Genomic DNA, 18,806 nt, shown 5'->3' on the forward strand with positions numbered 1-18,806 from the left:
CCATTCAATAGTAAACTTGATTTCAATTACGATCTTATAGCTGAGAAAAGAGTGTGTATCTTCTTGTGTGTGTCGATGTCGCTATGGATCATCTAAACACATCAACCACCACGGAGTATTCCCTAGACCAGAAGGGGGCAATCGCAAAATTAGGTATGGATAACCTAGTTCGCATGTTCCAGCAAACGAGAGCCTGACCCCTTTCTGTTGCTTTACTCAGAGCTTGCTGGAGACAAGGCCACTGAAGCAGCAAGATGGTCCCGATAAAGTATTGCTGTTTTTCGCAGCAACAGTGGAAGCTGAAAAAGCATCCCGAGAAGTCATGTCCCTGCAGACGGTCGTGGGCGGGACCCACAGCGCCGGGTTCTTGACGAAGAAGTTGGCGGCCCGCAGCGTCACGTTCACGGGCTCGGCGGGCATGACGGGGAAGTCCTCGGTGCGCGGGAAGTGCGTGAGGCCGAACTGGACATAACAAACAATGTCGGCGTCGGCGATAGCGCCGCCGCGCGCGGCCCAGTCCGCGATGGTCGGGTTGTCGACATGGCCCGGCGCGCCCGTGCTCTGGCACACGTAGTCGCCCGCCGGGAAGAGCTCGTCGTCGCGGTAGGGCAGGACCCAGAGCGCGTGGCGGGCGAAGGCGGCGCGCGCGTGCACGATGCCGCCCGGCTGCGCCAGTAAGGGCGGGCAGTTGTTATTCAGGATCTTGTAGCCGACGGGCTTCCGGGAGGCCGGGTTCAGCCGGTGCGGGTTCACGATGGACCACGACCGGCTCGTCGCGTGCTGGTAGTCGCGCATGCCCTCGCGCGCGTCCCGCAGTAGCGTCGCCCGGCTGTGGAAGCCGTTACCGAACGGGTTCTCGGCCGACCCGACGGGATGTTCCGAGGCCAGGGCGTCGTGCTCGAGCACGCTGTTGCGCGGCCCGTCGATGGCCGGGTCCACGCGCAGCGAGAAGATGTGCTGGTGGTTGTGGGCGTCGACGCCGCGCGCCACCTCGGTGCCGTACGGGGCCGCCCTCTCCGACGGGTGCAGGCAGTACGTGTTAAGCATGCCGGTCAGCTTGACCTCCAGCTTGTAGGTGCCGTCGAGGCTGAAGATGTGGTAGAAGCCGTACTCGTAGTTGGCGGCCGTGATGATCTGCGAGATGATCAGGCGGCGGTCGCGGGCTGAAATCACCGTGCCATCTCGGTAGTCGGTGTGCTTGTACAGCAGGCCGTTATCCTCCTCGTGGATGCACACGGCGTTCTTGAGGACGGCTGGCGAGCCATCCGAGATCGACATGACGGCATCCAGGTAGTGGATCGCACCCTTGCAGTCACAGCCGAGCTTGAGGCTGTTGGTCATCAGGCCAGTCCCGTACTCGCCCACGTCAAAGGCGTGCTTCTTCTGATGAGGAGCAGTGGGGTTGCCGTAAGGCACCACCATCTCCACGATGCTGATGCGGTTGAAAAGCGAACGCTCCTTCTGCTCGTGCATGTCGTACATGCGCACATCGGAGAGCACGATTCCCTCGCGGTAGTTGAAACCGATATGCATCTTGTACCCAGCCCACGACAACTCATTGCCACGCATCTGGAAGGAGACGCCCTTGGGTTGGACAATGTCGATGGGCTTGAGGCGATGATGGTCATACTTGTCGCCGATATACTGGGGCAGGTAGTTGTGCTCTGCCAACGGCGGCGGGACACGTTCGCCATTGACGCGGCGCACGTCGACAGCGAGCACCCCCTCCCTCTCGGTGTCGATGATGACAGTGAAGTCGAGGGGATGGGCGTACTGGTTGTCGAGGGCCGAGGTGCGGTAGTAGGCCAGACCCTGCTGCAGTCGGCGCTCGAAACCCCAGCGGTCGTCGTGGCCGATGGCCCAGCCGTCGAAGAAGACCTTGGACATGTCGTCGATGCCGATCTCGCGGCACGCTTGCGCCACCTGGGGGTCGGCCCGGGCCACGCGCTCGCAGATGTCGAGGTCCTCGAGGGTAAGCATCGGGCCGACGTCGGTGACGTGCTTCTTGGACTCGACCGCGCCCTTGGTCAGGCTGACCAAGAACTCGGAAACTTGTCCGCTACCGCGTTCGATGACGATGGCAAAGGCCCGACGTTCCGGGCGAGGGCCGCTTCCGGCCTGGAATGCCTGGTACTCAGCCTTACGAGGTTCTCGTAGAGTGATACAGTTGAACTTGACTGTCTGAGGATGGGCATGCTTGCGGATCAGCTTTGCTGCCACCAAAATCTCCTCAACCGTGAGCTGATCTATAAGTCCGTCGTCAGCTACGTCCCTTGCATTCGGCGTCAAGTCTTCTGTCATGGAAAGGAGATGAGTACTTACCCAATGGATGAGGAGGTGGCTGTGGGATTACGATTTTGTTTTGAGAGGAACCATTGGCATCGTCCCGATAGATTGTGTAACCGGGAATGGTTGAGGTGTCGGGCGTCATTCTGGCGGCGTGAATGTGCCATACGTCTTGAATTCTGAGCACGGGTGTTGCAATTCTTGGACCGTTCAGTCCTCGGGCTGTAGCCAGCGGCTTCCGGCGAAAGGTTGATGGGTATGTGTCCTTGGTATAGTGCAAGGCAACTGTGAAGAGCTGAAGAGGTTCTGAGGATAATGAGAGAAGAATGGCGGGTATCCGATTTATAGCGGAATGGCTGTCAATCATCTAACACGGCAGCGCTAAATTCGGTTCCAACGACCAAAATGTCGGGGTTAAGGCAGACCGCTTGGGTTTACCGAACAACCATGGCGCTACAGTTGCCGGAGTCTAGACCCGGGTCAGCAGGCAGATTGGTCCCGGGTTACTCCAGAGTTAACCGCAGTAGTTCTGGGGCTGTGTTGGCGGCGTCGGAGCCCTGGGTATCCGGCGCCCCGGAGCCAAGAATATAATTAGAGACGGGGTAGTTGCGGGTCCCGAGTCAAGGATCCCATTCCGCATTGCCCACTTAGCACCCGCGTACGTTTACTGAATATATCCAAGTGACAGTGTGCCACTTTGGCTTTTTATACTGTACTTGGTTATACTCCAAGATAAGATCAGACGAAAGGTGATGACTCAAGGTGATCATACTCATGCCGCACATATTAGTCCCCTGTATGACCAACATACTTCAGATAACGCATACAGTAGTATACAGTAGTATGCAGTTGTATGCAGTTCTATGAATATTAATTCGCCGTGATAAGCGCCCAGCATGGAGGCTCCACGGACTATGTCGTAGTCCACCCACACTTATCTGATGAGTTTGCATAATAGGCCCCTCTTTCTCTCTAGTACGAGTTTAGATGAATGCCATAATCCGGGGGATTATTCAGACAATCGCTGACCGAAGGGACACTCCCGAAACCGCCAGAATCAGTCTGGAAATTGTAGGAGACGAGATATTTCCTTGGCTAAATGGATAATCGTGCTGCTCTCGGTGTGTACCATAGCTACCTTATGTGGCCACCCTCTGTTCTCGAATAAGAAGGCGGCTTATGGACCGGCAGCACAACCGAAGTCCATGCACGTTAAAAGCGTCACAACTCCCGGGACCTCTCACAAGGTTTTTCATCGCCAGTCTCTCGCCGGGAGAAAAGTAAAAACCCTGGTTTGTGGATCTGACAACTCCCAAACAAGCTTTCCATGATGGACACCGACATACCAAGACACCCCGCCAAGTCCCCCAGGCCAGCCGACACCTATGATGAAGATGTCCAGGACCTGGCCGACCTGGGTCACGAACAGGCCCTGACTCGCAAGTTCAGCATGTGGAGTATGCTGGCCCTGACCTTCAGCATCCTGGGCACGTGGGCGACCATGGCCCAGAACCTAGCGAGCGGCTTGTCCAACGGTGGACCCGTCTCGATCCTCTGGGGCCTGGTGCTGGTGCTGGTGTGCAACCTGGCTGTGGCCTTGTCCCTCGGCGAGCTCTGTAGCGCCATGCCGACGACGCTCGGCCAAGCCTACTGGATCTCCCGGCTGTGGCCCACGCCGGCCGGACGGTTCACGAGCTACATGTGCGCCTGGATCAACACATTTGGCTGGTGGGCGCTGTCTGCGTCCCAGATCGCCTTCATGACCAACTTCGTGCTGGGCATGCGGCTGCTGTTCGACCCCGGTTGGGAAGGTGCAAGTATAGGCTGGGTGCAGTTCTCGTTGTACATCGGCCTCACCCTGGCCATGACCGTGATCAACCTGGTTTCGTGCCGGCACGATAAGACCCTGCCGCTCTTCAACAACATGGTAGGCATCATGTTTTGTGCTCTCTTCTTCGCGGTGTCGCTTTCGCTGCTCATCTCGGTCGGGGTCAAGCCCGACCTGCACTTCCAGCCGGCCTCCATGGTCTTCGGCGCCTGGGTCAACGAGACGGGCTGGAGCGACGGCATCGTCTGGTTCATCGGGCTTGTCCAGGCCGCGTACGGCCTCACGGCCTACGACTCGGCCATCCATATGATCGAGGAGATCCCGCAGCCGCGCACCAACGTGCCCAAGGTCATGTGGCTGTCGGTCGCCAGCGGCGCCGTGACCGGCTTCATCTTCAGCGTGGTCTGCCTGTTCTGCGTGCAGTCCTTCGACGACATCCTGAGCCCGATGAGCAGTCTGCCCTTCATCGACCTGCTGTGGACGACGGTCGGCTTCGCCGGCGGCTGCACGCTGCTCGCCCTCTTCATCTTCAACGGGTTCGGCCAGGGCACCAGCATCGTGACGTCGTCGTCGCGGCTCACTTGGAGCTTCGCCCGCGACGGCGGCCTGCCCTGGAGCGGCTACCTCCGCCAGGTCGACGCGACGTGGAAGGTACCCGCGCGCGCCACCTGGGCCCAGGGCGTCATCATCGGCCTCATCGGCGTGCTCTACATCTTCGCCAATACCGTGCTCGAGGCCATCATCAGCGTCAGCACCATCGCCCTGACCATCTCCTACGCCATGCCCATCCTGACGCTGCTGTGCGTCGGGCGCGACAAGCTGCCCGCGGGGCCCTTCCGGCTCGGCTGCTTCGGCGCGACGGCCAACTGGGTTTCGATGGCCTACTGCTGCGTCACCACCGTCTTCTTCTTCTTCTCGAGCACGCCTCATCCGGCAGCCAGCGATATGAACTGGGCCATTGCCGTGTTTGGTATCATGATGATCGTAGCTTTGGGCTTCTGGTTTCTGAAGAGCCGGTACACATATTTCCAAGCAACCGTGGACATCGAAGGCCGGGAACCAAGACCCAGGCCGATCCAGGCCACGAGTAGCTCCAGCAGTGGAATAGGCCCCAAAGGCGAGACGGACAAGGCTTAAAGGACGTATGTCTTCATTGTGCGAACTTCCCCCAAAAGTTATCATGTACATATATTGTTTTCACGGATTAAGCATTTGAGGTGTTTCTGATTTAAGTTCTTACCAAGGTCAATGGCAAAGCATAGGTAGACTGGCCTTACAACTTGTGAAATTATATATCTGGCTTCTACGTTTTATTTGAGTATATAAATTCATGCATGCCGGTAGTCGGGTTACCTCAAGGTAATCTTCGTACAGCTAAGGTAAGCCCAGATGGTGCCAAGGAAGCGTATTTAATGCATGTATACTTGCTAGGCAGTATTCGATATTTAGCTCCGGAATGTTGATGTCGTGTGAAACAAATCCTGATTGCCTAATCACATTTTCAAGTGTGATATCTCCCCGAGCAGTCACGTCGTACAGTACCAAGCATACGGTATATATAGATATAGACTAATGCAAGATGGCTCCGCCTTGTTTCCAGCCCCCCTGTCTATCAGTTCCCCGCAAGTCGATCTCGCCAGGATTTTGATAACCCCTGGCAGTTCGTGGCCCAATGCAGCATGTCCAAGCGATTGAGTTAACCTTTTAATCAACACCCCTGTTGATGTCGTTGGTTGGACCAGACTTCAATATCTCATTGTCATCGTGATAGGAGACTCACTCCCGAGGCCACGTCTTCGATATGCCGACAGACTAGGAGAGACCGAGGTAGCTTGGTTGCTAGTCTTCAGTTTCTGCCAGGCCGACATGTGCTCTGCATCAACGGCAAATGGGTCAAGTCGGATGACGGGGTAAATCTCACATATATTGGCCCTGCGTAAATCAACATTCCCTCTGGCGATGGAGGCCTGGAGGCTAGGTACAGCCCTGGCGTGCTCGGACACCGTTCTTGCTGAAGCCGAGCAGACTCCGTTATTGATCTGAAATCTTCATCAATGATATCAACATGACATTAGTAGCATGTATTAGTCCAACATCCGAACCGTAACGACGGATGTACCAACTATGCTCTATGAGAAGATATATAATCAAACCCCGCTCTATATACAAACTATGACTACCTATCAGAATCGTGACCTTCACTTCTGAATTCTGCTCCGGCGCGTGCTACGCTTTACCTTTGCCGACTGCTGGCCTTTCGCCCCCGGCAGTAGCACAGGCTCCCCGTCGCTGACGCGACCAGGCCCAAAATCCGGGGTCCCACCCAAAACCCCCCATACATCGCCGACGTAGTTTCGAGCCGGCACACCAGCCTCGAAGGTCTCCTCCCAAGCCCCGATGATGCCGCGGGCGATCGACTCGCCCGCAACCCAGACGTTCTCGATGGCGATAGGGTAGCCCACGGTCCCTTTGACCAAGTTGTCCATGACGGACTGGTCCGGGTAGGGCCGGTCGAAGTCGGACACGGTGCGCACGATAGCGACGCGGCCGAAGTCGACGCGGGACTCGAGGGCGCCGCGCACCAGCGCCCCCAGCACGGCCCCGTCCTCCTGCGCTGTCGTGCAGTACACGCCCGTGCCGTTGGTCCAGAGATCGACGCGGCGCGCGTGCGTCTCGGCCAGCAGCGCGCCCGTGAACCACGTGTCCGACGTCGCCGAGTCGCAGTGATGGACGGCGGGCGGGGCCGCGCCGGGCGCGAACCGGGGGACGGCCTCGTAGTGCGCGCGGTACGCCGCGGCGGCGGCGCTGTCGGCGACGCGCGACGGGTCGATCATGACTGACAAAGCGTCGCGCAGCGCCGCGTTGACCTCGAAGACCTCAGAGTTGTACACGGACCCCCACGCGGCGTCGGGCGACTCGGTGCCCTGCGGCACGTAGCCCGTGGCGAACGCCGGCGGCAGCTCGCGCGCGTCCAGCTCGTACGACATGCCGACCTGGACGGTGAAGCGTGCGAGCGTGATGGCGCCCAGCGTCACCCGGTCCGGCGCGCCGCCGCCGACGCCCGTCAGGACCCAGTAGGTCTCGCTCAGGTCCAGCTGCGGGTCGGCCAGGAGCGCCATGGTGGTCGCCGTGGCCTGGATCTCGGCCTCGCCGGTGGTCATGAGGCAGGCGTCGCCGTCGCGGGTGCAGTGCAGGTAGGGGAACTCGGGGCTGGCGTAGGGGACGCGGTGCAGCTGCGCCCGGAAGTCCAGCGCACCCGTGGTGTTGGACTTGGTCAGGTAGATTTCACCCTCTGCATCAAACTGTCGGGCGGTGTGTTAGTTCTAAAGCAACAACATGTTTGGATATTGGAAGATGCCATCGTTCAACTTACGAATGTGATGATCATAACCTTGGGCTTGATTCTTCCATCGCAGGTGGCGGCCATCGCGGCGACGTAGAGATAAGCGACCGCAAGCGCGGACTGATAGATGAAGCGCATCTCGAAGCCCGCGGAACTTGGAAAGTCGATCTGACGAGGGAAGCTGTGCTGTATGGATAGGCGCGGCACCTCAGCTATATATATCACATGGCATGCAGCCCTTAAACACCGTTCGCGATTGGGAATCGGGGCGTCCAAATTACAAATGGGAACTGCATCGTACTATCGGGCGTTCTCGCCAATGGAAGCTGGCTCTGACCGCCCTCTATGCAGAGGGAACTTGGATGAGCGAGACATGGCTGACGATAGCAGTCATGGGGTCCTTATCTCTACTCATGTTCCGGACTTCCGCAGGTCCCGGTGAGGCTTTTGGTAAGTCAGGGCGACCGGCTACAGCCGATGGATATCTGGGCTACAAGTCATCTTGCATGATAAGATAAGGGGCCTGGAGTGCTGTTAGTAATCCATCTTTGGATAGCGTGGCCCCCGAGAGGGTTTCCCACGGATAGATCTGGACTCTCTTGCGGCTGGGAATAGCATCAGTCCAATTCGTACAGTTTGGTAATTGATGGGCGGCAATGTACGGCTGAAGAGAGGTGACACTAATGGTGAATGATTCATATAATCTTTAGTTGACCCCCCACTAAAGCTTGCAAGCCCCAGCGCCCTGGGGGAACTGGCGGTAGTGCCGGGACAAAGTGGTCCGTGCTCCAAATCTGGATCCTAAATTTGAGAATTTCCTTAAGCCTCATAAAATGATTGTATGTACGTATCCGTCGCAAACTCATCAATTGTAAAGATGAAGCCTTGGGTCATGCGAGATGGTCCTCAGCTATAACTCAAACTAACCGTCATCATTCGGCCGATCGGTCATCAGCGCACGCCAGGGGATACCTCGAGAGTTGAGAACCCTGTGGTGCGGTCTTGTCATGGCTCCAAACCTGGCTGGAAATACGGCCATTGGCGCCAAAAGAGCGGCCGCATCATGGATCACCGGGGGTTCCAGAGTGAGATGTCGAGCATTACACTCTTTGGACCCCCTGGACTTTTCTGAGAGCTCTGTTGTGAGCTCGCAACAGAAGAGCAAGAAACCTTCGCCATTCCCTGAAGATCCTAGTCCTTCGCAAAGGGTCCGAGCACATAGACGACGCGAGGTCCCTCGACTTCGCGGGGTGGACAGCACAAGAGTCACCTATTACAAGTTCAAGAAACTATGGACCCAGAGGGTGGAACGTAGGCATCCCTTCAAAGTGATGAACATGCCTGGTTTCTTGGAATCTCAGTCATGGTTTCAGCACCCCGAATCCAATCCCGACGGCGAGTTTACCAGTCGCGCTCCAAGCAAGCTCACCGATCGTGCTCCCTATCATGATAAACCCGGTAGCAAGCCTAGCTTCGCTATGTTGCGAGACTCCATCATTGCGAGTGCTATCCGACCCGTGGGCGGGGCCAGTAGACACAGCGCCATGGGCCAGTTGTTCGACAGTCTCGGGGTCAGATTCAAGATTAAACGGATTAATTTAGTCAACGATATAACGAAGAACGTAATCCCAAACGTCCCGCTGGAGAAATTCCGGCGCTGGCTGGTCAAGACTGGCCGATCCACTAGTCACAATCTCGACAGCACAGTCGACCGCCTATTGAAGTCGGCCGAAGACTCCCAGCTCATATGGGAGCCCTTTGAGGCGCCGCTCGCCTTCATCAGAGAAGTCCTCCAGTACAACCAGGAATTAGGAGCGGACGACCACCCTGATGTCATTGCCCGACTGGAGGGCTTGATAGAGCTGGAGGACCGATTGACGGAAGATTTTCCTTACCCCCTGAGAGTGAGAGAGGTCGCTGGCGTCACGTACGAAGCCTCGTCGTGCAGCATTCGCTTCGGCATCCGGCCGCTCCGAGGGGATATCCGGCGTTCTACCGACATCACGGTGCTGGGACAGCTCGCGGGTCACAGCCGGGTGCTCCTGGTGCCGCCAAAATTGGACTCCCTCAGGGGCCTGGGTTTGGAATCTCATCCTCATGTGCGCCGGATGAAGGGAGCTGATGTCGCCCGACTGAGCTCCCGGCCCGTCAAATGCCTGGAAAAGAGTATGTGGAACGAACAGTTCGAGAAGACCATACCCGAACGGCTGGATGTGACGCTCGGGCCGGGCGAAGTCGTGCTCATTCCGGACGGCTGGTGGCACGGGACCCGAAGCATCAACTACCACAACCAGCTCCACGCCACCGTGGGCTGGCACTTGCACACCGACGAGAGTCCGTACAAGTCATGGCAGGAACGGGAGGACCTGCATGAGCAGCAGGACCAGAAGGAACGGCAGGAACAGCAGGAACGATCCTCCTTTCGGCGAATTGTATCAAAACTTGAAGTGCGGCGTGTCACGACAGAGACTTAATTGAGCTTCGGAATGTATCAATCACTGGGTGTATAAATAAATCGCTGTACCACTACTACTACATATGCGTGCTATGTACTACAGGTAGAAAAATAAATAAATAAAACTAGTAAAATAACCTTTGAGGCAAGAAGCAGGGGTCATTTCCCGTCATCCATTGTGATTAGCTAAGGATTAGGAGTCTGCGAAGCCGGGGATTTCCGGCTCCACCCGAGCTGAGATGGGGGGCGGACAATCTCGAAATTTTGGGGCAGATAGCTAACTTTCCCAAATTCCGTTGAATTGGTCATCCATTCGTTCATCTCCCCAGCCAAACTTCAATCTCGCCAGGGAAGATTGCGCAATCAACCCCGTGTGTCGTGAAGGACGATACGTATTCTTCTATCCAACTCACCGTCATGATGTCGTCTCCGGCAACGCTGCACCGTCTGCGGGCGCCTCTGCAGCGAGCCTTCTGCGCTGCCAGAACCTACGCTACCGTCCCAACCGACTCGGCCGTCTCGCCCAACACCACCACCACATCCTCGTCGTCACCGTCGTCCGCCGCCCGCCGACCGACCTATTTCAAAGACAAGACCGTCGCCTCGCTCGACGACTTCATCGGGGGCGATGCCGCCGCCACTTCTGCCCCGCTACCGGCCAGCGAAGCCTACACCCTCCGCACGGCCGAGGTCGGTCCCGCCTCGAACCGCCGCACCATCACGCGCCTGCCCGAGTGGCTGAAGACGCCGATCCCCGCGGGCAATCAGAACTACAAGAAGATCAAGTCGGACCTGCGCGGGTTGGGGTTGCACACGGTGTGCGAGGAGGCGCGCTGCCCCAACATCTCGGACTGCTGGGGCGGCGACAACAAGAACGCGGCGACGGCGACCATCATGCTCATGGGCGACACCTGCACGCGCGGCTGCCGCTTCTGCAGCGTCAAGACGAATCGGGCGCCGCCGCCGCTCGACCCGCACGAGCCCGAGCACACGGCCGAGGCGCTCGCGCGCTGGGGGCTCGGCTACGTCGTGCTCACGAGCGTCGACCGCGACGACCTGGCCGACGGCGGCGCGCGCCACTTCGCCGAAACGATCCGCAAGATCAAGGCTAAGAAGCCGAGCCTGCTGGTCGAGGCCCTGACTGGCGACTTCCTGGGTGACCTGGACATGGTCCGGGTCGTGGCCGAGAGCGGGCTGGACGTGTACGCGCACAACGTCGAGACGGTCGAGGGCCTGACCCCCTACGTCCGCGACCGCCGCGCGACGTTCCGGCAGAGCCTGAAGGTGCTGGAGCACGTGAAGCAGGTGCGAGGCGCCGAGGGGATCGTGACCAAGACGAGCATCATGCTGGGATTAGGCGAGCAGGAACAGGAGCTCATGGACACGCTGCGGGAGCTGCGCAAGGCGGGCGTCGACGTCGTCACGTTCGGCCAGTACATGCGGCCGACCAAGCGCCACCTCCAGGTCGAGAAGTACGTGACGCCCGACGAGTTCAAGATGTGGCGCCAGCGCGCGCTCGACATGGGCTTCCTCTACGTCGCCAGCGGCCCGCTCGTCCGGCAGCAGCTACAAGGCCGGCGAGGCCTTCATCGAGAACGTGCTGCGGAAGCGCGCGGGCGACAAGGGGGCGACGGTGTCGTTGGACAGCAAGCTGGGGGAGGCGGTCGCGCTGGACGGCTAGTTCCACACTATCACCAGCAGCGATGACGAAAATGCTTACGAGACATCTTGACACTCTGACTAGCTAGGGTCTATAGAGTCTAGACCATCTACCTAGTTGGTCTTCAACACTGTACGTTCATTCCATAGACACTTCGTCGGAACCGGGCGGCTGCATCGGATGGCGTCTGGTCTGGCACGGGGTAAAGAGCTCTGATAGATTGTAGGTTGTACGATTCGGGAAGGAAATCCCTCTCAACAAGGGGACCCGATGGCCGGAGGTCTCCGCCTGCGGGCAGATACTTGCACAGCGTGAAGGCGGAACTACCATAATAGGACAAGTAAAAGTAAAACGGAAGAAACCACCCGGAAATTATGAAAGCGTGGAATGCGGGTGACATGCCGGCCCCGGTAAACACATGAATCACGAACCTCTAGTCCTCTGCAGATCTGGGGATTGACTCGGTACACCGATGCTCGCGAGGGGTCATGCGCGGAATCTCACGCCCCTTATCACGACGCAGCCTAGTATTGAACTCTGTTCGGTTTTATTCGCAGAATCAGCATTCCCGTGATCTGACATCCCGCAAGTTCGGCGTGCGTGCATGCTGGCTGATTATTTCGCCGCAATTATCGTATGACTTGAATGATTCACCGCAGTTGGCCTCACTTTTTCTGCCGCTTCAGGTGCGGGATTTCGGTATGCACAGCGAGATCGAGCGAACGAACGGAGCAGGAGCAGGAAAAAAGAAGAGCAGCGCCTTGACCAACTCATTGCCCAACCTGGAAACTTCTATCTCCGTCGGTTCCCAGGCGAGGCGTACGAACGAAACGGGTGAAGCCCTGAAGAAATGGTTTCGCATCCTCCCCTTTTCCTGTCTTTGTGCTTTACCGCCTTACCAAGCGGGGAAAGGAGGGATAGGATGAGAGAAAAAATATACTTTCTAAAAATAATGGTCAGTTTCGTTTGAGAGTCGTAGCCGACGCGGCAACGGGTTTCGGGGTCATCCCATTTCAATGCTTGTGTGCCAGCAAGTGTGGGCTCTCTTGTTAATCTGCTTGTCTCGACTCTTTTCCCCTCCTCTCCTCTCTGCAACCTGGCTGCATGGATTTTCATTGATGCAGCGTGGAGATAGACTTTAGGGCAGGAACGGTCGATGGAGAACATCTGATAGACACGTTCCCAACGTCGTACCTGGAACGGAGAGAGGGGTAAACTAACCCATGCAGCATGCAAGGCCGTGGCCGCCAGTTCAACCATTATGCAAAGCCGAGAGGCAGAAACGAAACCCCGTCTCCGCGCGTGCCAACGGGCTTGCCAATGCAGTGCCATGCAGCGTAATGCAGTGGGAATACAGTACAGTATGCCAAGTACGAAGTAGTATTTGCTTCTGCATTGGCCAAGTGCGCCGTTGCAAGTGCCAAGTGCAATGCCAAGTTCCAACCCCATTGCCAAGTTGTAACTTGTTGCAGCTCGCTCGCACAATAGAGAGTTACATTGGCTGGCTGTTGGCCCTGGGTTCGTAGGTTGGCCGGGGCGCCATTCCCAGACGGATATGCAGCTGCAGCGTCCCCGGAGTGGATGTGGGAAGTGGAGGATCCTCCTTCGGGAAACTGGTTAGTCCCAAAACCAGGTTCAGATTGCAACTGCCCTACCAGCAGAGAGACTATCGTCGCTAGCAGCTAGCAGCTAGCAGCAGCTGGGTAAAAGCGATTGGCTTGCCAATAGATTGCCGATAGAGCTATCTCCGGACGCACACTACCGGCTCGCTAAAACACACGGCTAATTCAACATTTGTTGCCCGATGATGATATCAAACGCCGATTCTGTACGTCACTAGTATCATCCGGATCGCGTTTTGGAAACGAGATCAGTCGCACCCTCGACAGTGAAGCTACAGTAGTGTGTGCACTGTTATGGGGGATTGGCGGCGGCTGGCGGTGACCTGACCTGACTACTGCACCACACTGCAGATTGCAGCACTAAAAAGGGCCAGGTGTGTGTGCAGATTATATGGGGTGGACCCTTAGAAGCAGAAAAGAAAGATATCGTGGCGCCTGTCCTTTGGGATGTGCAGTTGGAGCAGTTGTCACGTATCGGCCTCATCGGGGATCAGTCTACATAGTACTGCCGATCGTATGACTATGGAGAGGGGACGCGTAAGAGGCGTAATACGTGATTGGCCGCATACTCTCTCGCTGTCCCACGGTCTCCCGCGGAACGGGGGTCGCCAAGGGTCGCCGAGGGTGTGCACCCACAATACGTTATGGGCCACTCATGTTCGAGAAGGTGCAAAGGGACACTACCGGTAGATTAACCACCCTCCTTCATGCGGCCCAAGAATCTCACGATAGTTGCTTGCAGGAACGGCGCATAGTCAACCTCCCCCTAACCCAGCCCTCTCTCCCTCTCTCTCTTATTCCACGACTAGTTAGTTGTATTTGCCTTTTGAGCCGCCTGCCATGGCACACGAATTGACTTCGCGGCCAGGCCAGTTAGACAGCACTCTAAATACGAGCTACCCACCCAGATAGCTACGGCGCGGAGGCAAAATGTCAACTTGCGGTAGAGCAGAAGCAGGAAAAATAATAAGTTCGTCTGGTTTCAGCAGGAAAACGAGCGACCAGTTCAGGTTTGGCTGCAGTAGCGAAACCGTCGCAGCTAGAAATCGACGGACTGTTTTCTCGTCTCTTTTTGGCTCTCAACCACCGCACCCTAAATGGCGGAGCACGTTTTTCGAGTCTGGCAGTGAATAATAATAAGATTCTGTGCTGCAGTTTCGGCCTGCCAAGGGTGTTCCGAGTGTTCGAGGCCGTTCCAAGTCCCCAGTTTACGCCCACTTTGTTACAAAAAACTAGCAGGTCATACGCCGATAACTGGGTCAAACCAGCTCTGGGTTTTTCTTTGCGCCCGCTGCCCTTCTCTGCCACTCTGTTGTTTACACAGCGTCTGCACAACTTTCCTGGCACAGTACGTACCGTACACGGCGCCTGGCACTCCCACGTTTCCCGCCCCCAGTTCAGGCCTGGTCAGGTGTCGGCGCAGTTCCTGCTGCGAAAATCCGATCGATCGCCGGACCGCCGTGACGTGTCGAGTCACTCGTGAGTGTCATCGAACTTTCTATGGGGCTCCCCTTGGAAGCTGCGAGACTGCCTGAACTGCTGCGCCTGTGACTCCGTGGCCATCGAGCCGTCTTCCCACAGTGGACAGTGACTGCTGCGGGGTACGTATTTGATGTACATCCGGAGAGTACCATACGGTTGAGACGATTACGGTTCATCCCTGGAAAGTTGAGTGGGTAAGATTAAAAAAGTGATCGAAGCTCCCAAAGCTCGTGCGAACTGCGACGCAGAGCCGACGAAAAGAACGGAGCAAGCACACCATTGGTAAGCTTTTGCGCTCACACACAGTACACCCTCTGGTCAGTCGAGCTCGCTTCCTTCAAAAAGCCCGCCCTATCTCACGATCTTTTTTCGGTTTCCCTCTTTCCCTCCTCCAGACCACATCGACTCAGTCACTCTCCTCACTACCAAACCAAATCAACCAACCCGTTCCGAACTATACCATCTTCGTTCCGCCGGCCAGAACACCCCTCACTTAATCGGGATATGCATCACCAGGCCACCCAACCCGTGCAGATTGCGACGCAACACTTTGTGTCAACCAGTACGTCGCTACTACAGCACCCCTCCCACTTTAACTCCAGTACTAACAATTTCTCCCCCTAATAGGCTTCACCCGCGAAGGATCATCATCCCTCAGCCCTCCCTCTGTCACAACGCTGCAGGCCCAGGCCAACCGCTGCGAAACTCAGGACTCTGATCTGCTCGCCAACGAGGAGCTCCAGACTATCCAAGTAGCTCTCTCCGGAGGTCGACGACACCGCCGCGGCAATCTGTCACAAACGGAACTCGAGACCTTCCACATGTTCAGGAGAGACGTGCGGTCCGGCTCCATCCCCACCATCTAGATTTCATCTCTAGATCGTCTCGACCCCAAGACATGAGGACCGCCTCATCGCCGTCCTCGAACGCCTTTTGCTTTTAAAAAACACATTTCGCCGTGTATTAGCTATTCCGCCAACGTCGTCGTGTTACGCTTTTCACACACGCACGCACGCTTTCAACTCAACTCTCCCGCTATTCATCTTATCGACACTTTTGCAACGCGTTTTATCACTATAGACATACAAGTCCCCGTGTGGCATTTTCAACGCTTCCAACGAAGCGGCCCGGGTTGACGCCCCTTTACATTCAGCAAGCAATCAGCAACAGCAACAGAATCACCCCTCAAAAAGCTCCCAAGAGCGACCCCCTACTGCATAAGGATTGGTAAGCCCCGAAAGGCCTGATCACTTATTGCCTACAAAAAGAGTATGCCATATGCAACTCACCTCCCCGCACATTCGGCATGGAGTTTAATAATAATACAAATGTTATAAACAATAAACTATTCTCGTGTTCTATGTGATCATATGTGACCTTTGCTCTCCTGTCTTCAATTTGATACGAAACGATCTCCAAGACTCCTGTCGATGCACCTGCCTACTTGTACCTTTCGATCACCGTCCTACCATCCTTTCAGATTCTCAAGATATGATCTTTCCCCCACGCCACATAAGAATCTCATCGTCGATACCTTCATGTTACATCGTTCACGATCAATGCATTTCGCTACGTGTGACCTCAGCTGATTCAACACGAGCATGAGTGATCTGCTTGCACTGCCCTCTGATTTGCCTTCGTGAACACGCGTTGCTGAATCACTGCAACGCGACAATCCTCCCAATAGTCTCGTATCGAAACAGGAAACCGGCTTAGCTGCCCATCCACCACTACGCACATCGAAATAACTCCACGCCATGACGGAGAGATTGATCTATCTCCCCGTACCAAAGTATTTGCCGTATCGAGCTGTCTATCTGTACTGATTTCTCCATAACCCCCAGCCAGCTACCCCCAGAAAACAAACTTAGCAGTGGATAAATTATTGACGAAACATCACCTACAGTAGTGCCAATCCTCCGCGGACTATGCAGACTACCGTTTCGAGTCGTGCTGCTGAGCTACAGTAGTAGTGCTAGACCACCAGCCGGGCCCTTTGCTCAGCGGCGTTGGCACCCACGGCCTCCCAGGTCGAATCCACCACCACCAAGGCCCCGGGGACTATGCCCCGAGCCTCCCTTTCCGCCCCACCCTGACCTCAGTCGCTTTCAGCTCGCCACTCCGTATGACCTCACACCAAAAGCTCACACCACCACTCAACGTCATCATCGCGATCGGAGGCTGCGCCGGTCGGTAACCGCTGGAGAGAACTGATGAATTTAGCTACTAGGTAGAATTGCGCAGGCACGCACTTGCTTTTACTTGTTTAGGCGATCTACGCGGGAAAGACGGGTAACTACTTACCTAGGTACCCCCCACGCAGACGCGAGGCCTGGCCCCCTGGACCCCGTGTTTTTCGATCTACTTACTGAAAGTACTCAAGTATTTCGACTTTCATAACTCAGGTGGCACAAATCTATTACGGGGAGTTTGAGATCTACTTTGTCGACGGCGCTACTGAGTTGTTATCTCGATGTGCTTCTTTCGTTGTGCTCTCTCCCTCTTTGCTATCCCGATGTGGCGGCCAAGCTACCAGCCCTGTCTGGCTAAGACGGTTCCACTCTGCACAGGATCGCCAGGTTACTTTTTCTCACTGATCTTCATTGATTATCTCATGTATCTCTTCGGTCCGATAGAAAACGGCGAAGAACATACGAATACCGAAAAAATACACCATATTATGATGAAAGAGGAAGGCGTTTTTACTACATATGACGCTATTCTCACTTGACATCTTACTATTTCGCTGTCAAATGACATAAGCCCGCCTGGTGCTCTGGCCACTGGCTGGCCTTTGATCTTCCGGCTACTCCCCCAGCTTTACGGGGGTGGCGCGATCGGGATGGCTTGCAGATTGCATTTCTCCTTCTATCCCCAAAGCCGCAAATGATATTCATCAATGCATCGGATCGAACAGTCCTGGCACACCGTTCAGGAGACCGTTGGGTCGCCGTACTCCTACGCAGAGCCGCCCCCTGCCAGACCCTGGCCCTCTCGATGCGGCTCGCACAGTATAGACTTCAACCCGCGATCTCCATGGCTATTCTTGATCGCAGAAGTCTGGAGAGTTTCGCGGGATCTGTGGGATTCATGCAATGATCTCCGTTGATCTCCACGCCGGCCCTTACAGTACAGAAAGTTACTAAGCTATGTACGTCGTATGTGGCTAACCAGACTGGAAAAGCAAATGCCATCATGGCGTCCCCTGTGGCTGGGATGAGACAAGGTTAAACTCCGCGCCCAATGACGAGCCTGGTGCCAGTAGTGCTGGTGCTATGAGGTAGATAGCATCAACTCCCTGATCGACACAGTTCCTCTGCTAGCCGGCTATGCGGCCTACTGGGATAAACTTTGCTCAGCAGTATTTGAGACCAATCACAGGCTTCCAAGCACTGTGGATATGCAGGTCACGGTAGCGACGCGAGAGATAACGATTGTCACCCGTCGACCAGTAGATCGACCTCATTGATACGCGGAGCTGTACTGGGTGGGATGGCCTAGTGGTCAGATGGCACATGGGGAGAGTCTGATGTCTCTTCGCTTAGCAGTTTTGGTAAATTGCTCCATTTCGCAATTTAAGACCCTTCTGTCGCTGCCAGAGTCAGGCCTACCTCTTGCCCCCGATGAGTTCATCCATAAACGATCGCTGTCTGTTTCATGGCCTGCTTGGGTGTGCTCATCGATTCTAGCTGGGGATACAGTGTTGTTCATCGCCCCTGATTGTCTCGGTAGTTGCCTCGTGTGTAGGTTGAAATGATATCATCGTACTGGCCGCCAGTACCTCTTACAATCATAGTTGCAGCCGTGGGTACTTAGAAACGTGGCTTTTCACGTTGCCATCAAGGTTCAGGGACAGGTTTGTGTGGTACGACAGCACTTTGATGTAGAGTTGTCGTAAGCGGCAAGGCGGCAAGGCGGCTGTCGATCCGGCCAGATATCCGAGACAAAGTGTGTGAGGCTGTCGCCACACCATTCGGTTCTGTTGGGTATCGCCAAGTGTTAGTCAATATTGCCAAGTCGTCTCAAGGAAGATTCAAGTTACGACTTGGGATCGATGGCGTCAACATTTTCTCGGAGGAATGCGCCGGACTTCGTACTAATCGGTGAGCCGCTCGATACGGGGCTGGCCG

At 55.9% G+C, this 18,806-nt stretch overlaps 6 protein-coding genes across 6 annotated transcripts; 4 read left to right on the forward strand and 2 right to left on the reverse strand.

The window, feature by feature from the left end:
* Positions 1-216: 216 nt before the first annotated feature.
* Positions 217-2,431, reverse strand: PG994_008109 (primary-amine oxidase; the record flags this gene model as incomplete). The annotated part of the gene is made up of 2 exons (XM_066859518.1): positions 217-2,246; positions 2,323-2,431. The coding sequence occupies 2 exons, from the start codon at positions 2,429-2,431 to the stop codon at positions 217-219; spliced, it is 2,139 nt and encodes a 712-aa protein (XP_066715005.1).
* Positions 2,432-3,616: 1,185 nt separating this feature from the next.
* PG994_008110 (uncharacterized protein) lies at positions 3,617-5,251 on the forward strand (the record flags this gene model as incomplete). Its single annotated transcript, XM_066859519.1, has 1 exon — positions 3,617-5,251. One exon carries the CDS (start codon positions 3,617-3,619, stop codon positions 5,249-5,251), a length of 1,635 nt encoding a protein of 544 aa, XP_066715006.1.
* A 1,061-nt stretch (positions 5,252-6,312) lies between these two features.
* Positions 6,313-7,595, reverse strand: PG994_008111 (uncharacterized protein; the record flags this gene model as incomplete). Its single annotated transcript, XM_066859520.1, has 2 exons — positions 6,313-7,416; positions 7,488-7,595. The coding sequence occupies 2 exons, from the start codon at positions 7,593-7,595 to the stop codon at positions 6,313-6,315; spliced, it is 1,212 nt and encodes a 403-aa protein (XP_066715007.1).
* An 869-nt stretch (positions 7,596-8,464) lies between these two features.
* Positions 8,465-9,931, forward strand: PG994_008112 (uncharacterized protein; the record flags this gene model as incomplete). The annotated part of the gene is made up of 1 exon (XM_066859521.1): positions 8,465-9,931. The coding sequence occupies one exon, from the start codon at positions 8,465-8,467 to the stop codon at positions 9,929-9,931; it is 1,467 nt and encodes a 488-aa protein (XP_066715008.1).
* A 401-nt stretch (positions 9,932-10,332) lies between these two features.
* On the forward strand, positions 10,333-11,619 carry PG994_008113 (uncharacterized protein; the record flags this gene model as incomplete). The annotated part of the gene is made up of 1 exon (XM_066859522.1): positions 10,333-11,619. One exon carries the CDS (start codon positions 10,333-10,335, stop codon positions 11,617-11,619), a length of 1,287 nt encoding a protein of 428 aa, XP_066715009.1.
* A 3,561-nt stretch (positions 11,620-15,180) lies between these two features.
* PG994_008114 (uncharacterized protein) lies at positions 15,181-15,542 on the forward strand (the record flags this gene model as incomplete). Its single annotated transcript, XM_066859523.1, has 2 exons — positions 15,181-15,238; positions 15,304-15,542. 2 exons carry the CDS (start codon positions 15,181-15,183, stop codon positions 15,540-15,542), a joined length of 297 nt encoding a protein of 98 aa, XP_066715010.1.
* Positions 15,543-18,806: the final 3,264 nt, after the last annotated feature.

The sequence above is a fragment of the Apiospora phragmitis genome, assembly GCF_038363925.1.
Source record: "Apiospora phragmitis strain CBS 135458 chromosome Unknown utg000007l:2111988.0-4706623.0:1.0-2598199.0, whole genome shotgun sequence".
Taxonomy (NCBI): domain Eukaryota; kingdom Fungi; phylum Ascomycota; class Sordariomycetes; order Amphisphaeriales; family Apiosporaceae; genus Apiospora; species Apiospora phragmitis.